Source organism: Gymnodraco acuticeps, unplaced genomic scaffold (assembly GCF_902827175.1).
Source record: "Gymnodraco acuticeps unplaced genomic scaffold, fGymAcu1.1, whole genome shotgun sequence".
NCBI lineage: Eukaryota > Metazoa > Chordata > Actinopteri > Perciformes > Bathydraconidae > Gymnodraco > Gymnodraco acuticeps.
The window spans coordinates 106,223-125,924 of NW_022991967.1; the positions used below are offsets into that span (position 1 = coordinate 106,223).

Genomic DNA, 19,702 nt, shown 5'->3' on the forward strand with positions numbered 1-19,702 from the left:
TACAGGAAAATATACGAAGGTCTGGGCCCCTCACTAGAGGTCTATCGCCTCATAAGTTCAGCTATAAGTTGGAAAAGTCAATATAATGTCGGTAAATTATTCTTGATAAATGAAAATGCTGTTAGAAAAAAACAGCTCACAGCTCTCCAGAGGGTTTTCTTTATTTTGTTAGCAGCTCATTCCTTAAAACAGAAGCTTCAGATTGCTGATAAGAGGAAATATGAATGGGCTTTTTTCATAGGCGGATTTTGCGGGGGGGCAGGGGGGGCATTGCCCCCCTAGTGGCTGAAATATATTACAGCATTACTACGTCGAAAACTGTTCCAATACAAATATTTCGTATATCAATATTTTAATAAGGTAGGACACTGGTTAATAATATTGTAGAGTGTTCAAGTAACCAAGGGATATAGTAGTTATCAAATAAGTATAAGATGTGCACAGTTATGATAAGTTTTACAGTTATGTAATGCATGTTGTTGGGGGGAGAGACCGCCCCTTCCATATGAGTGAGTGTGTACGGCGGGCATGGAAAAGTCATACTCAGTGCGGTGAGCGCTGGCTTTATTGCTACTGTATCCGTAGCATCCCACGCAATAGTTGGGACTGTGTACTGACGTCAGTAAAAAAGGTTTGCCCCCCCAAGCGCAAATGTCAAACTCTGCCTATGGCTTTTTTCTTCTCAACTTATATTTGATTGAACATGTTTTCAACTTTAATTGACTGAATTTATTGGAAAATTGGGCCGCAGTTTATTATACTTCCTACTCATTATACTTTTTGAATTTTCTGAGGGCCGATTAAAAATGGTCCCGTAGTTTGGACACCCCTGATCCAACCCTTCAAAATACACATTCATTTTGAAACTGTTAGCTTATAAATATAATTTACAACGCTTTCCTATCCTTTAATTGTTTGCACAAACTATGCAAGTGTGTGGTATTTTGTATGCAAGTAGGTAGAAAGTATGAGCCGTAGGCACGTGTGCTATCCTTTACTGCATCTTTATTCTTCTTCCTCTCACTTCCACCTTCAGGCATCCTATCTCAACTCTCTGTCCAACAGCGCCCTCTGGCTACAGTCACAGGACACAACATTTCCCCTTTTCTTGAAGGAATAACCTCCTACTATATGTAACTCAGTAATATTAAATATTTTAGTGAACACAGCATCCTGTAACTCAAGACAAAGAAATCAACATATTAAACCATAAAGTATGACTGGTTCTTAGTGCAAGACTTGAATGCAAACTCAGGTTACTCTTAGTATCTAAGTCAAATGACCTTATGAATGAAAACACCAATTTAAACATTCAGTTTTGGTATTCAAATGTAATGAAGTACTGTAAATATTTTTTCTTTAACTCAGTCCTCAGAACAGGATAAATTCACACACCAGTATCAATACTTACATTCACATAACAGTATCAATACATTCTCAGTTATGGCATTACTGTTAGTCCATATTTTCACATGTTTTATCTTACAAAACCTGTCAACCACTGTGGTGGGTTTCTGACTCTCTGGTTTCGTCTTGGACCAGGTTCAGGCATTATGAACCCCGTTCTCTGGCACCATGAGTCCATCAAGAGGTAAACTGACATGCGTTGTCAGAGACCAGGATGGATTTCCCTCACGACTGAACACTGAAGTGAGGAAGCGAATGATGACATCTGTAGTGACAAATGCCACCTCTGGCCACTTACTGTAATAATCTGTGAGGCCGATGGCATGGCGGCAGTCCCATGTAGCACTTTCAAAGGGTCCTGATATGTCAATAGCTACCTTTTCCCAGGGTCCATCTGGCAGCTCCACATGTGTAAGTGGTCCAGGTGCAGTCTTTGCTGTTTTGTCACTGTATTGGCATGAAACACAAGAAGCAATCATAGTCTGTACACATTTGTCCATTTGTGGCCATAAATATAACTCACACAGTCTCTGCTTAGTACGCACTATCCCTTGGTGTCCCTCATGAGCCAATTCCACCACTCTGGAACGTAGTGAAGTGGGAACGACCATGCGATCAATGCCTCTCATGATAAGTGAGTTATCCACGGCCAGTTCATCTCGCACATTGAAGTACGGAGCAAGTTCTGGTGATACACTCTTTCTGCATTTTGGCCAACCAGCTTGTATTTGACGTCACAGTTGTGTCAGTTCAGGGCAGGTGTCAAAGGCAGCAGTATATTCTGGAACAGACAGTGCATGCAAGGATTCTTTAAAAACCGTAGCCACCATCTGGTACCTCAGTGGTATCTGTAGTGGTAGGCAGCGGAAGTCTGGAAAGGCAGTCAGCTGTCACATTTTGTTTCACAGGACGGTAGGTGACATCATAAGTGAAGCAGAGCAGTCGTGTTGACCATCGTGCGATGCGCAGACCCGCTCGACCAGCCCCCTTGGATGTGAGCAGGGTTGTAAGGGCTTGGTGATCTGTACATAGCACAAAGGAATGTCCCCAGAGATAGGTTCTCCCCATTTCCCACCGCCTAAACACATGCAAGTGCTTCACGTTCAACCGTAGAGTACTTCCTTTCAGCAGGAGAAAGCGTCCTGGATGCAAATGCTACAATTCTCTCAGTCTCATTAGAGTGAATTTGGGTGAGTACAGCATCCAGTCCATAATCAGAAGCATCAGTAGTAACAAATGTAGGCAACTGGGGGTCATACAAGGAAAGAGCAGGGCTCTCAGATATCAGTCTCTTAATGTCAGCAAAACTGGAATCAGCCTCAGTAGTCCACTGGAACCTCAGGTCAGTAGAGTCTCTGAGTACTGCACGTAGCGGTTCAACAACAGTGGCAAAATCCAGAATGAACCTACTGTGGTTACGCGCCGGTCTAAGGGAACCTAGGCGCAGCACAAAATTGCCCTCTCCCCACTCTTCCCACTCCCAAGAAATGGTCAATGACACAGGAAATTGCGTTTGGTAATTTTAATTGCCTGTTTTTTTAAAGGAGGCGAGACAAACCCACATCAACAAATAAACCTTTGCATACATCTTGCCTAACAAAAGAAGTAAAATAAAATATAGGCTTCTTACCTAACCTAACAAAAAACAGGAGAAAACGGGATTTAAACAAAATAAAAGGGTTTCGCAGGCAAATCCCAGCATGTCTTCAAGACAGATTACATTAGCTTAGCTTTACAGATCTACTACAACAGACACAGAGTTGGGAGTAGGAAAGGTCGATGAGAGAGAGGGCAGAGGAACTGGCTCCAGCTTAAATGCCCCTGTCTCTTCAGGTGGACCAATCAGCATGTCGAAGGCAGTCAATCAGCTAACGCACATCACCTGCTCACTCTCACACACACACACACACACACACACACACACACACACACACACACACACACACACACACACAATCACAGGAGGAGGGAAAATATCCACACACAAAATGACCGAATGACCCAGAGTCATAACACCCCCCCAACTAAAAATCCAACATTTCCCCCTAAATAAATGTTGGATTGAAAGAGATATGGTTATTATAAAGTTCTAACGGTTTCTCACACGGACTCTAACGGACTCTGATGGACTCTGATGGACTCTTACGGACTCTTACGGACTCTTATTGACTCTAAAGGCCCGGACACAGCAAGCCGATTTTGGCCATCGATGGGCGTCAGGCCGACGATGAGCGTTGACACACCCTACTCAGATTGGTGTGTCCCGCACCGTCGTGTCTTTTCAGCCGTGCCGACACCTTTTCGGCCGGAAACCCACCGGGAGGCTGTCGGCTACAGGCTGTCTGCAAAAGAAACCACTCTGATTGGCTGTTCAGCTAGCGAATCAGTGCATGAGAAGCGAAACGGAAGTGAGGGACCCAAACAAACTATTAAGAAGGCAAATCTGAGATTCCATTTCACTCCAGCTCTCGACTCAGGTTCGGGAAAGCCCCGTGAGCTTCTCGCTGTAGAGTGAAAATGGAACGCACACGCTATTTGTTGTTTGTTTATATCACGCAGTCTGTTCTTATTCTCTCGGTTATCACGCAGCCTGTCCTCCGATTGTTGCCTCTTTTGAATGACGAAAACACACTACCGCCGCCTGCTGGTAAGGAGAGTTATTGCAACTCACGCATGCGCAGTCCGTACGTGCTTCTTTGCCGTCGGCTGAAGTCTTTGCGGTGTGTTCCAGTGCGACACATGGCCAAGACGCAGAGAAGCGAGGCAAAACAACAGTCGTGGGGTCCGTCTGTGTCAGTTATTTGGTGTCAGCTTGGTGTGTCTTAACGGACTCTGAAGGACTCTGAAGGACACTGAAGAACTCTGACGGACTCTGACGGACTCTAACAGACTCTGAAGGACTCTGGAGGACTCTGACGGACTCTGGAGGACTCTGTAGGACTCTGGAGGACTCTAGCGGACTCTGAAGGACTCTAATGGGGGACTAATGCAATGTGCCTACTTACATCAAAACTGTCTTGGGGATTTGTGGATAGCCTATGGGTAGGTGATGTACTGGATGTTAGAGCGGCTCTCCAACTCTTTGTGTCTCAGCTCTACCTCCCTGATGCGCAGTCAGCTGTAGCTCTTCTGCAAACATCCCAGCTTGGGAAGTCAGGCCTTGGAGTGGGGGAAAAAAACCTGCGACATCATGCACTTTATCTGTGAGAGTTAGCTCATCAAACAGACCCCTCTTGATTAGTGTCTCACATACCTCATTCACACCAACGCAACTCTGGTTCAAGCTCCGTGCTAGAGCTTTTCAGGTTCAGAACCAGTTCTTCGGTTTAGCGCTGGCTCTTTTCACACCGCCCAGAGTCCGACTGGTAATGCGTCGTTGCGTCATCGTTTGCGTCATGACGTAACCGTTTGCGTGCCTGCTTCATAAAGCCAAACCGCGTGGATGAAATCAGTTGCATTCATTTCTTATGGCTCTATCTGCAGCTTTTCCGGAGTCATTTCTGTGGTTTAGTTATATTCTTATAAAAAAGTGTACTCGTGTCAATAAAGGTTTTTTTAAAACACAACTGCTTCCGAGGTCGGTCTTATTTCTTAAGGTGGACTGAACCATGAGTGTGGAGTAACGTTGTATCTTTCATTTAAATGAACTGTAACCTTCACCCAGGTATGTAACAGCTGTTCTCAAATGAACACGTGAAGTAAAGTTGAATATTTATAGATTTATAGATTTATAATGAGTTATAATGAGAGGTGATCAACGTGAATGCTCAGGTTCCACCTTAACATGCAGACACGTTGCTTCACCATGAGCAGAAACCTTTATATACAGTCTATGGCAGAAACACTGAAACTCTGAAACTCTTGTTAAGTTTCTCCATCGTTGTACAAACTGGATAAAACGCGGGCTTTTTGTTGTTGTTCAGGAGTTGATCTGTCTCTGCCCCTGCCCCCGCCTCAACGTAAGCGTGACGTATGCGGTGCTTTTGCTCTAGCCGGACAATTTTTTGGTGCTTGAAACGAACCGGATTCCGGAGCTAAGAGGCTGCTCCGCTGCGGTGTGAAGAGGAAAACCCGGTGCTTTTCAAGCTCCAGCTCCGAACCGGCCCTGAAACACCGTTGGTGTGAATGAGGCAACACAGGAGCTCCTTTAACCTGTTAAGCCCCGAGTCTGTTTTTCAGGCCTCAGGCTCGAAAATGACATTTCCAGAACAAATAACTATAATAAGACCATATCTTCCCGTCTAAAAGGGGTAAATTCATAATATTTTTTCTCAAAGCAATGATAAACCTGTGAGTTGGATGTAGAAAAGTCAGAATCAATATAGATGTTTTTATTTTAAAGTAAATTCAGATTGAACATAGTAAAACGTTTTTAAATTACTATAATTTACAGTTTTTTACTATGTTCAATCTGAATTTTGTTTTCATTATAGCAAGGGGAGCGTGTCTGATACATGTGTATTACAGTCCTTCACATGCACTGTTGTCGTCATTATAACAAGGGGAGGATAACAGGGAAGATGTATGATAAATGTGTATTGAAACGTGCGTATTATACCCCCACAGAAACACAGAAAAACAGAAACACAGAAACACAGAAAACACAGAAACATAGAAAACACAAAAACACAGAAACACTGAAACACAGAAAACACAGAAACATAGAAAACACTGAAACACAGAAAACACAGAAACACAGAAACACTGAAACATAGAAAACACAGAAACACAGAAAACACAAAAACACTGAAACACAGAAACACAGAAACACTGAAACATAGAAAACACAGAAACACTGAAACACTGAAACACTGAAACACAGAAAACATAGAAAACACAGAAACACTGAAACACTGAAACACTGAAACACTGAAACACTGAAACACTGAAACACTGAAACACTGAAACACAGAAACACAAAAACACAGAAACACAAAAACACAAAAACACAAAAACACAAAAACACAAAAACACAAAAACACAAAAACACAAAAACACAAAAACACTGAAACACTGAAACACTGAAACACTGAAACACAGAAACACAGAAACACAGAAACACAGAAACACACTGTTACGTGCCAGGCAGGCTGTACTGGTGTGGTTTTCCTTCCCTCCTGTGCTTCTCTCTTCTCCCTGTCTTCTGCACAGCTAATCAGCAGCTGATCGGTATCTGCCTGTGCACCTGAGTCTGATGGCTGATTGGATCCTCTCACCCTCAGCTGGCCTATCAGCAGCCAGGGCCGACCATAAAGGAGGCACCCAGGAAGTCTTCTCGCTCTCTCACTCTGGGCCTGTTGCTGATGAAGGAGCCTGCAGTGTTTAGCAACTAATTCACTTTGTATTGTCTGACCCTTTTGAAAGTGTGTGTGTTGAGAGATGGAGGAGTTAGGTAAGTCTGGGGTACCCTGTACATTTCTCACCACATAGCTAACTAATGTTTACACACTAGGTTAGCGGATTGTTGCCACCCCTGTATATTGTTTTGTCAAAGTCTTTGTAGTTTAGTTAGTGAGGGTTTTTGTTTGAGTTTTGGTTTCAAAGGATAGATGTAGAGATAGGCCTGGTTTTGTTATGCTTGTTTCTTTTGTTTGGCGTAATCCTTTGACTCCTCCTCCTCCTCCTCCTCACCAACTAAGGGTTCAGTTACATGTCTGTTCTGAAGAGATTCTCAGGGCATCAACTTCAAGCCGCTTTAACGTGATAGGATGATAGGAAGTTTCTAATGTATCTGTAATTTGACAGATTGAACTTTACTTTATTGCAGACCTTTTTGATATGGGTTTTGAAATTGTGGTTTGTGTCAATATGTACTCCTAAGTACTTGTACTCCGAGACAACCTGAAGTCTCCTTCCAGAAAAGAAAACATCTTGTTCTGTTATAATGCTGTGGCCCTTGGAGAAGAACATACACACTGTCTTTGAGACATTTGGTTGCAAACAATTATTGTTAAGCCAGGATGTAATATTCTCCAACACATCAGCGACCTTGGTAGCAGCCTCTTCTGCGGTTTTGCCATGAGTAAAAACAACTGTATCATCAGCATACATTAATACATCACATTCTCCACACACAGAAGGCAGATCATTTATGTACATACTAAACAGGATTGGGCCCAATACAGAGCCCTGCGGTACTCCAGTTGACAATCATAGTGCACTAGACTTATGGTTCTCAATTTGAACACATTGGGAGCGGGATGAAAGATATGAATTAAAGAGGTTGGTGAATTCTATAGAAAAATGTAAGTTGAGTATTTTTTGCAATAAGATGTTGTGATTAACAGTGTCAAAAGCTTTCCGTAAGTCAAGGAACACGGCCCCCACAACCCCACCCCACAACCCCACCCCTGTCCATTGATGCCTTAACCTTCTTCACGAAGAAGCATGTCGCTGTTTCTGTTGAGTGATTAGCCCTGAATCCAAATTGCATTGGATGCAGTGGAAAGGAGCTGTTGTTCAGGTGATTGATGATTTGTTTGGCAATCAATTTCTCAAATACCTTGGATACTACGGGTAAGATACTGATGGGCCTATAGTTGGATGTCATGAGAGGGTCTCCACCTTTGAATAACGAGACCACAACAGCAGGCTTCCATTGATTGGGAAAACTCCCTTGATTGATTGCGATATTAATGATCTGCGTTAGGGGCTTAACAATTGAGGAGTTAATGTCTTTCAGCATGAATGTGTCCATACCGTAGATATCCTTGGCCCTTGAGGATTTCAGATTGGCAATTACTTCCGCAACCTCTGTCTCAGACACTGACTTTAGAACAGCTGCTGGTTCGCTAGTGTTGACAGTCGGGAGTGCATTAACTTCCTGAGCTATGAAGTTACTGGCTATGGTAGCTGCTGACTCAACAAAATAATAATTGAGTGTAGTTGCCACATCAGCTGGGCATTGCAGAGTTGCGCCCTCAACCCTCAATTCAATTGGCTTGGCTGTCGTAGTGTTTTGACCAGTTAATTTTTTTATTTGGCTCCATATAGCTTTTTAGTTGCCCTGAGCATTTTCAATAATTGTGATAAAGAAGTCCGCTTTTGCTTTTCTCAGTTCCCTTGTTGCCTTGTTTCTTAGCCCTGCAAATATATGTCTATCATGGGACATCTTTGATTTTATGGCAGTTTTTAAGGCACTGTCCCGCTGCTTCATTACATTTCTGACATGTCCGTTCATCCTGGGGAGAGTCTGTTTCTTATTTTTATGTTTTATCATGATTGAAAATTCATTTATTGTGGCCTGTAGTTTTCCCGTAAAGTTTTGACTGGTTACTTCTAAATCATTTTCAAGTACTAGATCTTCCCAATCTAAGTTTTGTATAGATCTGAAGTCTTCTTGCTTGTTTTTTGGGATGCGAAAGGATTCTTTATTACCTGCATACGCAGTGAACCGTTTGCCAGTTAGTTTTCTAGATACCAGCACCATATTGTGGTCTGACAGCTCTGTTACCATATTGTATGATTTTGTAATCCTTTCAGGTCGATTTGTTAAAATTAGGTCAAGCTGGGTACTGGTGCTGTTTGTTATTCGCGTTGGGCCTTTAACGATTTGAGTCAAATTAAAACTATCAGTAATTTGCTTAAAGCTTCTTCCTTGACGACTTATCTTCCCAATTCAAATGTAAGTCACCCATTACAATTACCTCTTGTTTAAAATCACATTGACATAAAACCTTCTTGAATTGATCATAGAAGCTAACATTTGAGGAAGGTGGTCGATAAATTACTATTAAAGTAAAGGACATCTGAGGCGACAGGATCCTATTTAGGCCTACACATTCTAGTTCGATTAGGTCTTGCCATAAAATCTCATTGCAACACATTTGAAGTGTACAAGGTCATATATCCAAAATGCCAGGAGATGCATGTACGTAAGTTTGAAATACTCACCTGTGAGGCCACTTTTCTCAGTATACCAACTTTCAGGCAAATCAGAGCAACTTTATTTTTCTCAGGAAAATTGAAGTTTTTCAGATATGAGTGTGAAATGTGACACAAAGGTTCTCCAATCATCTCTGGAATCGGTCCACTAATTCCATTGGTTATATGTATGACACAGTTTAAGTATCAGCTTCCTGGCCCATTGCAATGTTGAGATATGGCCCTGTCCACTTCAAATACATAACTGCATCGTCTCGAGTATTTGAAGTGGACTGGATAAACCTGGTGAGCCCAAATGTGTAGTGCGGGTAAACAAGCGGCTGACATGGGTTTTCTCTGGAGGGTGTCTGGCATCTCCCTTAGGGATAAGGTGAGAAGTTAGCTGATCCTTCGCATAGAAGAGAGCCAGGAGAGGAGGTTCGGGCAGTAAGGAAGCCACCTGACCGACTCCCTAGGGAGGTGTTCAGCTAGCAGGAGACCGAGGGACAGTTCCAGGACATGGTGGAGGGATTTAACTCCACACTGGCTTGGGAACCTGACCTCGGATAAGCGGTGGAAAAAGGATTAAAACCTTTTAATAATATCAAACCAGAACTTTCCTCCTTATTGTACCATTGGTTAAAATCGTCCACCACTAATGTAAAGTGCTATAAAGGATGTTTTCATCTCCACAGAGAGAAGAGGAAAAGTCGTGTTCCTGTGGAGGAGCAGCTGTCCAGCTGTGCTCTGTGTCAGTACGTCCTGAAGGATCCAGTCTCTACCAGCTGTGGACACTGGTTATGCAGACAGTGCATCGCCTCATACTGGGAGCAGCCAACTCCATCAGGAGACTCCTGCTGTCCCCAGTGTGGAGAAAGATGCAGCATTATACAGAGTAAGTCTATACATATTTCTGCTGGTGTCTTGATTTCAGAAAAATAATTCTTCCTGTTAATTGTTTTTGTGATTTTTAACCACTAATTTATCTCACATGTGTTCTTCTCTTCCAGCAGATAGTGGTCTGCAGAAGGTTTTAGATGAACCGAGGCTCAGTCTGAGGAGGAGATGTGAACGTGTGACTGAAGGAACTGATAAAAGTGAAACCCTCCTCAACAGCATCTTCACTGAGCTCTACATCACACAAGGCCTCAGTGAAGAGGTTAATACCCAACATGAGGTGAGGCAGCTGGAGACAGCTTCCAAGAAGAAGCCCCTCCATGACACTCCAATCAAGTGCCAGGACATCTTTAAAGCCTTACCTGACCAACAGACTCCCATCAGAGCGGTCCTGACCAACGGAGTCGCTGGAGTTGGAAAAACCTTCTCAGTGCAGAAGTTCACTCTGGACTGGGCCGAGGGTTTGGGAAACCAAGATGTCAGTCTGGTGATCCCGCTCTCCTTCAGGGAGCTGAACCTGATCAAAGGTGAGCAGTACAGTCTTCTCAGGCTGCTGCATGTTTTCCATCCAACCTTACAGAAGGTCACAGCAGAGCAGCTGGCTGTCTGCAAAGTGCTGCTCATCTTTGACGGCCTGGATGAAAGCAGACTTTCTCTGGACTTCAGAAACAGTGAGGTTGTGTCTGAAGTCTCACAGCAGTCCTCAGTGAACGTGCTGCTGACAAACCTCATCAGGGGGAAGCTGCTTCCCTCGGCTCTCGTCTGGATAACTTCCAGACCTGCAGCGTCCAATCAGATCCCTCCTGAGTGTGTGGACAGGGTAACAGAAGTACGAGGCTTCACTGACGCCCAGAAGGAGGAGTACTTCAGGAGGAGATCGAGTGATGAAGACCTGTCCAGCAGAATCATCTCTCACATTAAGAGCTCCAGGAGCCTCCACATCATGTGTCTGATCCCAGTCTTCTGCTGGATCACTGCTGCAGTTCTGGACCACATGTTGACTACAGACCAGAGAGGACAGCTGCCCCAGACCCTCACTGACATGTACTCACACTTCCTGCTGGTCCAGACCAAGAGGAAGAAGCAGAAATATGAAGAGGGACATGAGACGGGTCCACAGCAGCTGACGGAGGCTGACAGGGAGGTTCTTCTGAAGCTGGGGAGGCTGGCGTTTGAACATCTGGAGAAAGGAGACTTCATGTTCTACCAAGAAGACCTGGAGCGCTGTGGTCTTGGTGTCACCGAGGCCTTGGTGCACTCAGGAGTATGTACAGAGATCTTCAAAAGAGAGAGTGTGATCTTCCAGAAAACAGTCTACTGCTTTGTTCATATGAGCATTCAGGAGTTTCTGGCTGCAGTCTACATGTTGCACTGTTACACCAACAGAGACACAGCGGTACTGAAGGACTTCCTGCAGAGAGACTATAGCAACAGGTATAACAGTGATCAGGATTACCCATCCCTGGATGTCTTACTGAAGGGAGCCATGGAGAAATCCCTCAGAAGTGAAAATGGCCACCTGGACCTGTTTGTCCGCTTTCTCCACGGCCTCTCTCTGGAGTCCAACCACAGACTCTCAGGAGGCCTTCTTGGTCGCACAGACAACCGTCCAGAAATCATCCAGAGACTCTTCAGAGGCCAGCTGGGTCGCAAAGAAATCCAGTACATCAGGAGATCACAAAGTTCCTGAAGTCAGGGAAGAGACTCTCTGAGATCCACTGCTCTGCTCTGGCCCACATGCTGCAGATGTCAGAGGAGGTTCTGGAGGAGTTGGACCTGCAGAAGTACAAAACATCGCAAGAGGGAAAACGGGGATTGATTCCAGCTGTGAGGAACTGCAGAAAGGCTGAGTGAGTCCACATGCGATTAACTTAATAAATTAGTGCACATCAGAAGTTTACTTCCTCAATTAAACACGACAACCTGTCATGACAACTGTGAGAGCAAAAAGGAACCATTATGAAAAACTCAATAATATAATAAGTGAACCATACAGTGAATATTAATCAGAACATAATGTGTCTAATGTTTCTCATCAAATGCACCAAGTTAATATAATGTTACATCTTTTTGTGAATAACTCACTCTATAATTCCTGTCCTGACAGACTAACTTCCTGTGGACTCTCAGAGACTCTCTGTGAAGTCGTGGCCTCAGCTCTGAAGTATGACCCCTCCCATCTGAGAGATCTGGACCTGAGTGAGAACAATCTGCAGGATTCAGGAGTGAAGCGTCCGAGAGATCTTCTGGAGACTCTCGGGTCAGTAAGGAGTCGACTCTTTGCTGGTTCAGCAGTTTTGTGTTGGGGGGTTGATGTGTTCTCACACTGAGTAATCCCTCCAGTTCTTCCTTCCAGACGTAGCCTAGCTTAGCACTGTGTGGTTCTCCTGTCATGCTTTTGTTTCTAGACTAATGAGCAGTTATGTCCTGTTAGCTGAGAGCTGAGGCAGTCAGTCGTAGTGTTTGCAGAGAAGAGATGATGGGATGTAAAGCATGAGATCAGTCAGGACTCTGAAGCTGACTCAAAGAACAAACACTTATTTTAATCCATAACTGTTGGGTTGTGTTCATCCCTACAGGATCAATGACGAGACGATCAGAGCCAAGAAACAGAATCCTACATTAAAATCTGATCTTAAAATGTATCTATTCCATCTTGTTTCCGCTCTCTTCAATCATTTTAGCTGCCAATGTTTCTCTCTGCTGATGTTTGATTATCATTATTCTTTCAGGAGACTCGGGTGTCAAACAGGAAGTGAGAACTGGATGAACTGACGGTATATTCTCCATAACAAACAAACAGTCAATTTCACTTAAAGCTTTTCTTTAAAAGAAATATGTAGAGAAGAAACATAAATATATTTAAAACCAAAGATTAACAAATATATTTCATACCAGCCCTAATGTGCTGCGATTGGCTGGTTCTATTAAAATAAATAACTTGAGGCCTTTCATTATTCCAGGCTCCATTTCCTTCTCACCTGAACACACCCCTACATCTTCATACAGGTAATCCTATAACATGAGCAGACACTGTTCCAACTACTTCACAAAAGTAAACATTTATTTATTCTTAGCTAAACAGGATTTTTTACAAGACCTCTGTTTAAAGTGGTTGTTGGTTATATAATAAAAGTGTTTTCCTGTTCTTTCAGGTCCACGAGGGGAAATGTCCTAAAGAAAGGTTGCATTTTGCAGTGAAGATCCGATTAGAGCATATTCCCAAAAGCAATGCATCAAAATGTGCAGCTCAGAGAGTCCTGTTGTGAACCCGGAAATGTTGAGTACCCCAAAGTGTTATGATATAAATGTATTGCGGGTTCCCAGTATGAGGGTATTTTAAATGTTTTAATGTTATGAGTTTCATCATGAGGTGTTGCGTACCATCTCTTTCCAGCAGACATGTTTAATATGACGCCTCTCTATAAAATGGTGTACTCCAGCGGTTCTCAACCTCAATCCGCTGGTGACTTCCTCCCCCCCGACCCTCTTGTAAATCCCCCGTCAGAAACTCAAGGCACACTTTTGACTCTCAAATGACTCCTTAAAACCTGTTCTGGGGTTAAGGATGTCGCCAGTACAGGTGAGTTTCCTTGGTATCCTTTCGTGACCCCCCCCCTAGGTAGAGAACCACTGGTATACAGAATACTGTTTAGTCAGATTAGAGCATATTCCAAAAAGAAATACATTAAAATGTGCAGCTCAGAGAGTCCTGTTGTGAACCCTGAAATGTTGAGTACCCCAAAGTGTTATGATATAAATGTAGGGGTCCCCAGCACGAACTGTGAACAACCTCCATCTCTGGGAGTGGGACTCCCCTCACAAACACACCTGTTTGCTCTCCTGGCTCCTAAATGATGGAATGAGCTCCCGTTGACATCAGGACAGCAGAAACTCTGCATATCTTCCATCGCAAACTGAAAACGCATCTATTTTAACTGTACCATAGCAATTAAGTTATTGCAACAACAACACAAAAGCAGTTATTGAGTTAATTTAGGCCTTCTAACTAATTCACCAGCACTTGCTATGGTATGATCTTGCTTGAAGTGAATATATCTGCACTTTCCTTCTTGTTCGGAGTTTGATTCTTTATAGTTTTTGCACTTATTGTTAGTCGCTTTGCATAAAAGCATCAGTTAAATGATATGTAATGTAATGGAGGCTAAATTGGATATGTTGGGCTATTTTCATAATTAGCACAAGTTGCATTAATTAGCATTAATAACCATCATAGCGGACAATAGTTTCAAAACGGCTTGGCCGATTTGGGCTCTCTTTCAGTGGTTTTTGGGGGTTATTGAGGATGCTGAGTCCATTACTGAAATGTTCATGATACAAAAAAAAGACAGTTTAAACCAGAGTGGCCATATTTGTAATCTCTGTCGGCTGATTTTGATGAATGTGTGTAAGTCGCTTTGGATAAAAGCATCTAATAAGTAACATGGAATGTCATATCATGTATTCTAATGCATGTGGTTTATTATTGTCATTTATAACAATCCCATTGGGTGGCGGTATTGTCAAATAAATCCAGCGTGGCAACAACACGGAAGTGATGGCTGTTTGTTTCTTTGAACCTTTTAAAAAATGAACTCAGTTGGTGTTATCATGTAACCTTTTAAAATATCAAATGTAGAGAAAACACACGGAAATAAAAAACATAAAATACCAAGTTTAACGAAATGACATGGATGCTGCGTTAATGGGCTGTCGGAAATTAGGGAATGCATAATTATTGTTGTATAAAACGATACATGAACGATATAAACACAAAGTAAATGTAGGAGTCCTTGCCAACACCTGAACGAAATATAAATAACAAATCAAATTGTATTGTTTTGCACTTAAAAGTAGGAAGTTAGGTTTTTTTCTGCATCAAAATATGGAAGTTCGGACTTTCAAATGAGTCCTTGAACGCAACGAGTTCAACATGGCGGCCCAGCGGAGGAATTTGATGCAAAGCGTGAGAAAAACCTCCTTTTAAACCTTCTTTATTACATAAATGTTGATGTTAAAATACCCATAAAGAGTATTTAAGTCTCCCTTATCTCCCTATGTGGTCGGCTGGGTTTTGTCTTCTTCTGTTTGTCGGTGTTTAAGGATGCTAATGACAGCTAGTTTAGATGAGTTTTTCATGTGTGCTAACAGTTAGCTATCTTTGCTAACTTTAATGGGATTTATTAGTGTGTAAAACCCAGGAAAAGTCGGCCTATTTAACTAGAAATAGGATGAATAAACTGATTATGTTACGGGGTTTAACTGTCCACATCGCGGTGTATGTTTTATTGATTTCTGAGACTGCTAATCGGTTTACCTTTTAGGCTTTTTCCTCTTAAACTCTGCACTTTGTGATGGTGTTCCTCACTGACACTTAAATCAGTTACGCTTCTATCAGTCTGAGGGCTGTGGTTCTAACTACTCAATGTAGAGACAATGACAACGATATTAGGTGAAATATCCTTTAATTAAACCTCGTTGTAAACCGTAGTGATTCTTTATAGTCCCATAAATAATCACAAAGTGCAAAGATTATGAGGAAAAAACTAAACATTTAAAGAGATTGTGAGCCTCAGATAGGTGTAACACATTTACCGAGCGATGAACAGTAGTAGGAGGTTTGTCTATTTCCTGTGTAATGGCTCATTTTCTAAGGATTATGATTGCAAAGTATTTTCTCATATTAGGGTACAAACAGGACTATAATGGATCACTGCAGTTCATAACGAGGCTTTAATTGAATGATATTTCACTTAATATCTTTGTCTGTCCATTGAGTCATTATAACCAGAGACCCGACACTGAGAGAGAAAGTATCAGAGGGAGAAGTACTCAGATCTTGTACTTGAGTAAAAGTAGAAGTACTCAGATCTTGTACTTGAGTAAAAGTAGAAGTACTCAGATCTTGTACTTGAGTTAAAGTAGAAGTACTCAGGTCTTGTTCTTGAGTGAAAGTAGAAGTACTCAGATCTTGTACTTGAGTAAAAGTAGAAGTACTCAGATCTTGTACTTGAGTAAAAGTAGAAGTACTCAGATCTTGTACTTGAGTAAAAGTAGAAGTACTCAGATCTTGTACTTGAGTAAAAGTAGAAGTACTCAGATCTTGTACTTGAGTAAAAGTAGAAGTACTCAGATCTTGTTCTTGAGTAAAAGTACAAGTACTCAGATCTTGTACTTGAGTAAAAGTAGAAGTACTCAGATCTTGTACCTGAGTAAAAGTAGAAGTACTCAGATCTTGTACTTGAGTAAAAGTAGAAGTACTCAGATCTTGTTCTTGAGTAAAAGTAGAAGTACTCAGATCTTGTACCTGAGTAAAAGTAGAAGTACTCAGATCTTGTACTTGAGTAAAAGTAGAAGTACTCGGATCTAGTACTTGAGTAAAAGTAGAAGAACTCAGATCTTGTACTTGAGTAAAAGTAGAAGTACTCAGATCTTGTACTTGAGTAAAAGTAGAAGTACTCAGGTATTGTACTTGAGTAAAAGTAGAAGTACTCAGATCTTGTACTTGAGTAAAAGTAGAAGTACTCAGATCTTGTACTTGAGTAAAAGTAGAAGTACTCAGATCTTGTACTTGAGTAAAAGTAGAAGTACTCAGATCTTGTACTTGAGTAAAAGTAGAAGTACTCAGATCTTGTACTTGAGTAAAAGTAGAAGTACTCAGATCTTGTTCTTGAGTAAAAGTAGAAGTACTCAGATCTTGTACCTGAGTAAAAGTAGAAGTACTCAGATCTTGTACTTGAGTAAAAGTAGAAGTACTCAGATCTTGTTCTTGAGTAAAAGTAGAAGTACTCAGATCTTGTACCTGAGTAAAAGTAGAAGTACTCAGATCTTGTACTTGAGTAAAAGTAGAAGTACTTGGATCTAGTACTTGAGTAAAAGTAGAAGTACTCAGATCTTGTACTTGAGTAAAAGTAGAAGTACTCAGATCTTGTACTTGAGTAAAAGTAGAAGTACTCAGGTATTGTACTTGAGTAAAAGTAGAAGTACTCAGATCTTGTACTTGAGTAAAAGTAGAAGTACTCAGATCTTGTACTTGAGTAAAAGCAGAAGTACTCAGATCTTGTACTTGAGTAAAAGTAGAAGTATTCAGAGTATAGGAATACTCTGTTACAGTAAAAGTCCTGCATTCAAAATGTTTCTCAAGTGAAAGTAGAAAAGTATTCTTATCAAAATGTAGATAAAGAAGCAAAAGGAAAAGTAGTCGTTGTGCAGATTTTACACTTCTGTCAATAATGAACACAATCAATCAGAAAGTGCAAAAGGGTTATGTTACTTAAGTACAAGTAGAAATACTACAGTGTACTGTACATGTCCTGCATTACAGAACCAAAGTATTAGGTTGTTTGAATAATCACCAAAATGTCTCCTTTGGTAAAGTTAGGGTTTTATTTAGGTAGCTTAACCTACAATAATGAATCATAATTTAAATCTGAAAAACCAGGAGAAGTCGGCTAAACTTACTAGTAATAGGATGAACAAACTGAATACGTTACGGGAGTTGACTGTTCATAGCTCGGCAGAGATGGCAAAAGTACACATCGTTTACTCAAGTAGAAGTACAGAAGAACAATAATGTCATTGTTAGCTAATGAATGTTTCCATGCTGAACAACGGCAACATGACAACGTTTCCATTGGTCCCTCTTCTTTAGAGAAGACCAGGAAATGATGGATACACGGATCGTGTTCAAATCAATAGGCACGCAATGACTCTAAAGAATAATGATCACGCATCAAACACACATTCAGACTAAAGGAACCAGCTGTTTGGAAAAAGAGAGAAGTAGAAAGTACAGGTATTTGAGTTCAACATGTAAGAAGTAGAAAGTACAGGTATTTGAGTTCAACATGTAAGAAGTAGAAAGTACAGGTATTTGTGTTCAACATGTAAGAAGTAGAAAGTACAGGTATTTGGGTTCAACATGTGAGAAGTAGAAAGTTCAGGTATTTGAGTTCAACATGTAAGAAGTAGAAAGTACAGGTATTTGAGTTCAACATGTAAGAAGTAGAAAGTACAGGTATTTGTGTTCAACATGTAAGAAGTAGAAAGTTCAGGTATTTGGGTTCAACATGTAAGAAGTAGAAAGTACAGGTATTTGGGTTCAACATGTGAGAAGTAGAAAGTTCAGGTATTTGAGTTCAACATGTAAGAAGTAGAAAGTACAGGTATTTGAGTTCAACATGTGAGAAGTAGAAAGTACAGGTATTTGTGTTCAACATGTGAGAAGTAGAAAGTACAGGTATTTGTGTTCAACATGTGAGAAGTAGAAAGTACAGGTATTTGTGTTCAACATGTGAGAAGTAGAAAGTTCAGGTATTTGGGTTCAACATGTGAGAAGTAGAAAGTACAGGTATTTGAGTTCAACATGTAAGAAGTAGAAAGTACAGGTATTTGAGTTCAACATGTAAGAAGTAGAAAGTACAGGTATTTGTGTTCAACATGTGAGAAGTAGAAAGTACAGGTATTTGAGTTCAACATGTAAGAAGTAGAAAGTACAGGTATTTGAGTTCAACATGTAAGAAGTAGAAAGTACAGGTATTTGTGTTCAACATGTAAGAAGTAGAAAGTTCAGGTATTTGGGTTCAACATGTGAGAAGTAGAAAGTACAGGTATTTGTGTTCAACATGTAAGAAGTAGAAAGTACAGGTATTTGTGTTCAACATGTAAGAAGTAGAAAGTACAGGTATTTGTGTTCAACATGTGAGAAGTAGAAAGTACAGGTATTTGTGTTCAACATGTAAGAAGTAGAAAGTTCAGGTATTTGAGTTCAACATGTAAGAAGTAGAAAGTACAGGTATTTGTGTTCAACATGTAAGAAGTAGAAAGTTCAGGTATTTGGGTTCAACATGTGAGAAGTAGAAAGTACAGGTATTTGAGTTCAACATGTAAGAAGTAGAAAGTACAGGTATTTGTGTTCAAAATGTAAGAAGTAGAAAGTACAGGTATTTGGGTTCAACATGTGAGAAGTAGAAAGTACAGGTATTTGAGTTCAACATGTAAGAAGTAGAAAGTACAGGTATTTGTGTTCAACATGTAAGAAGTAGAAAGTACAGGTATTTGGGTTCAACATGTGAGAAGTAGAAAGTACAGGTATTTGAGTTCAACATGTAAGAAGTAGAAAGTACAGGTATTTGTGTTCAACATGTAAGAAGTAGAAAGGTACAGGTATTTGAGTTCAACATGTAAGAAGTAGAAAGTACAGGTATTTGAGTTCAACATGTAAGAAGTAGAAAGTACAGGTATTTAGTTCAACATGTGAGAAGTAGAAAGTACAGGTATTTGAGTTCAACATGTAAGAAGTAGAAAGTACAGGTATTTGAGTTCAACATGTAAGAAGTAGAAAGTACAGGTATTTGAGTTCAACATGTGAGAAGTAGAAAGTACAGGTATTTGAGTTCAACATGTAGAGAAGTAGAAAGTACAGGTATTTGTGTTCAACATGTAAGAAGTAGAAAGTACAGGTATTTGTGTTCAACATGTGAGAAGTAGAAAGTACAGGTATTTGAGTTCAACATGTAAGAAGTAGAAAGTACAG

The 19,702-nt window shown here is 41.0% G+C and overlaps 1 protein-coding gene across 1 annotated transcript; it reads left to right on the forward strand.

Moving 5' to 3' along the window:
* The first annotated feature begins 1,553 nt into the window (after window positions 1-1,553).
* Window positions 1,554-11,857, forward strand: LOC117536054 (protein NLRC3-like). The gene is made up of 3 exons (XM_034200785.1): window positions 1,554-1,591; window positions 9,966-10,165; window positions 10,281-11,857. Exons 1-3 carry the CDS (start codon window positions 1,554-1,556, stop codon window positions 11,855-11,857), a joined length of 1,815 nt encoding a protein of 604 aa, XP_034056676.1.
* Window positions 11,858-19,702: the final 7,845 nt, after the last annotated feature.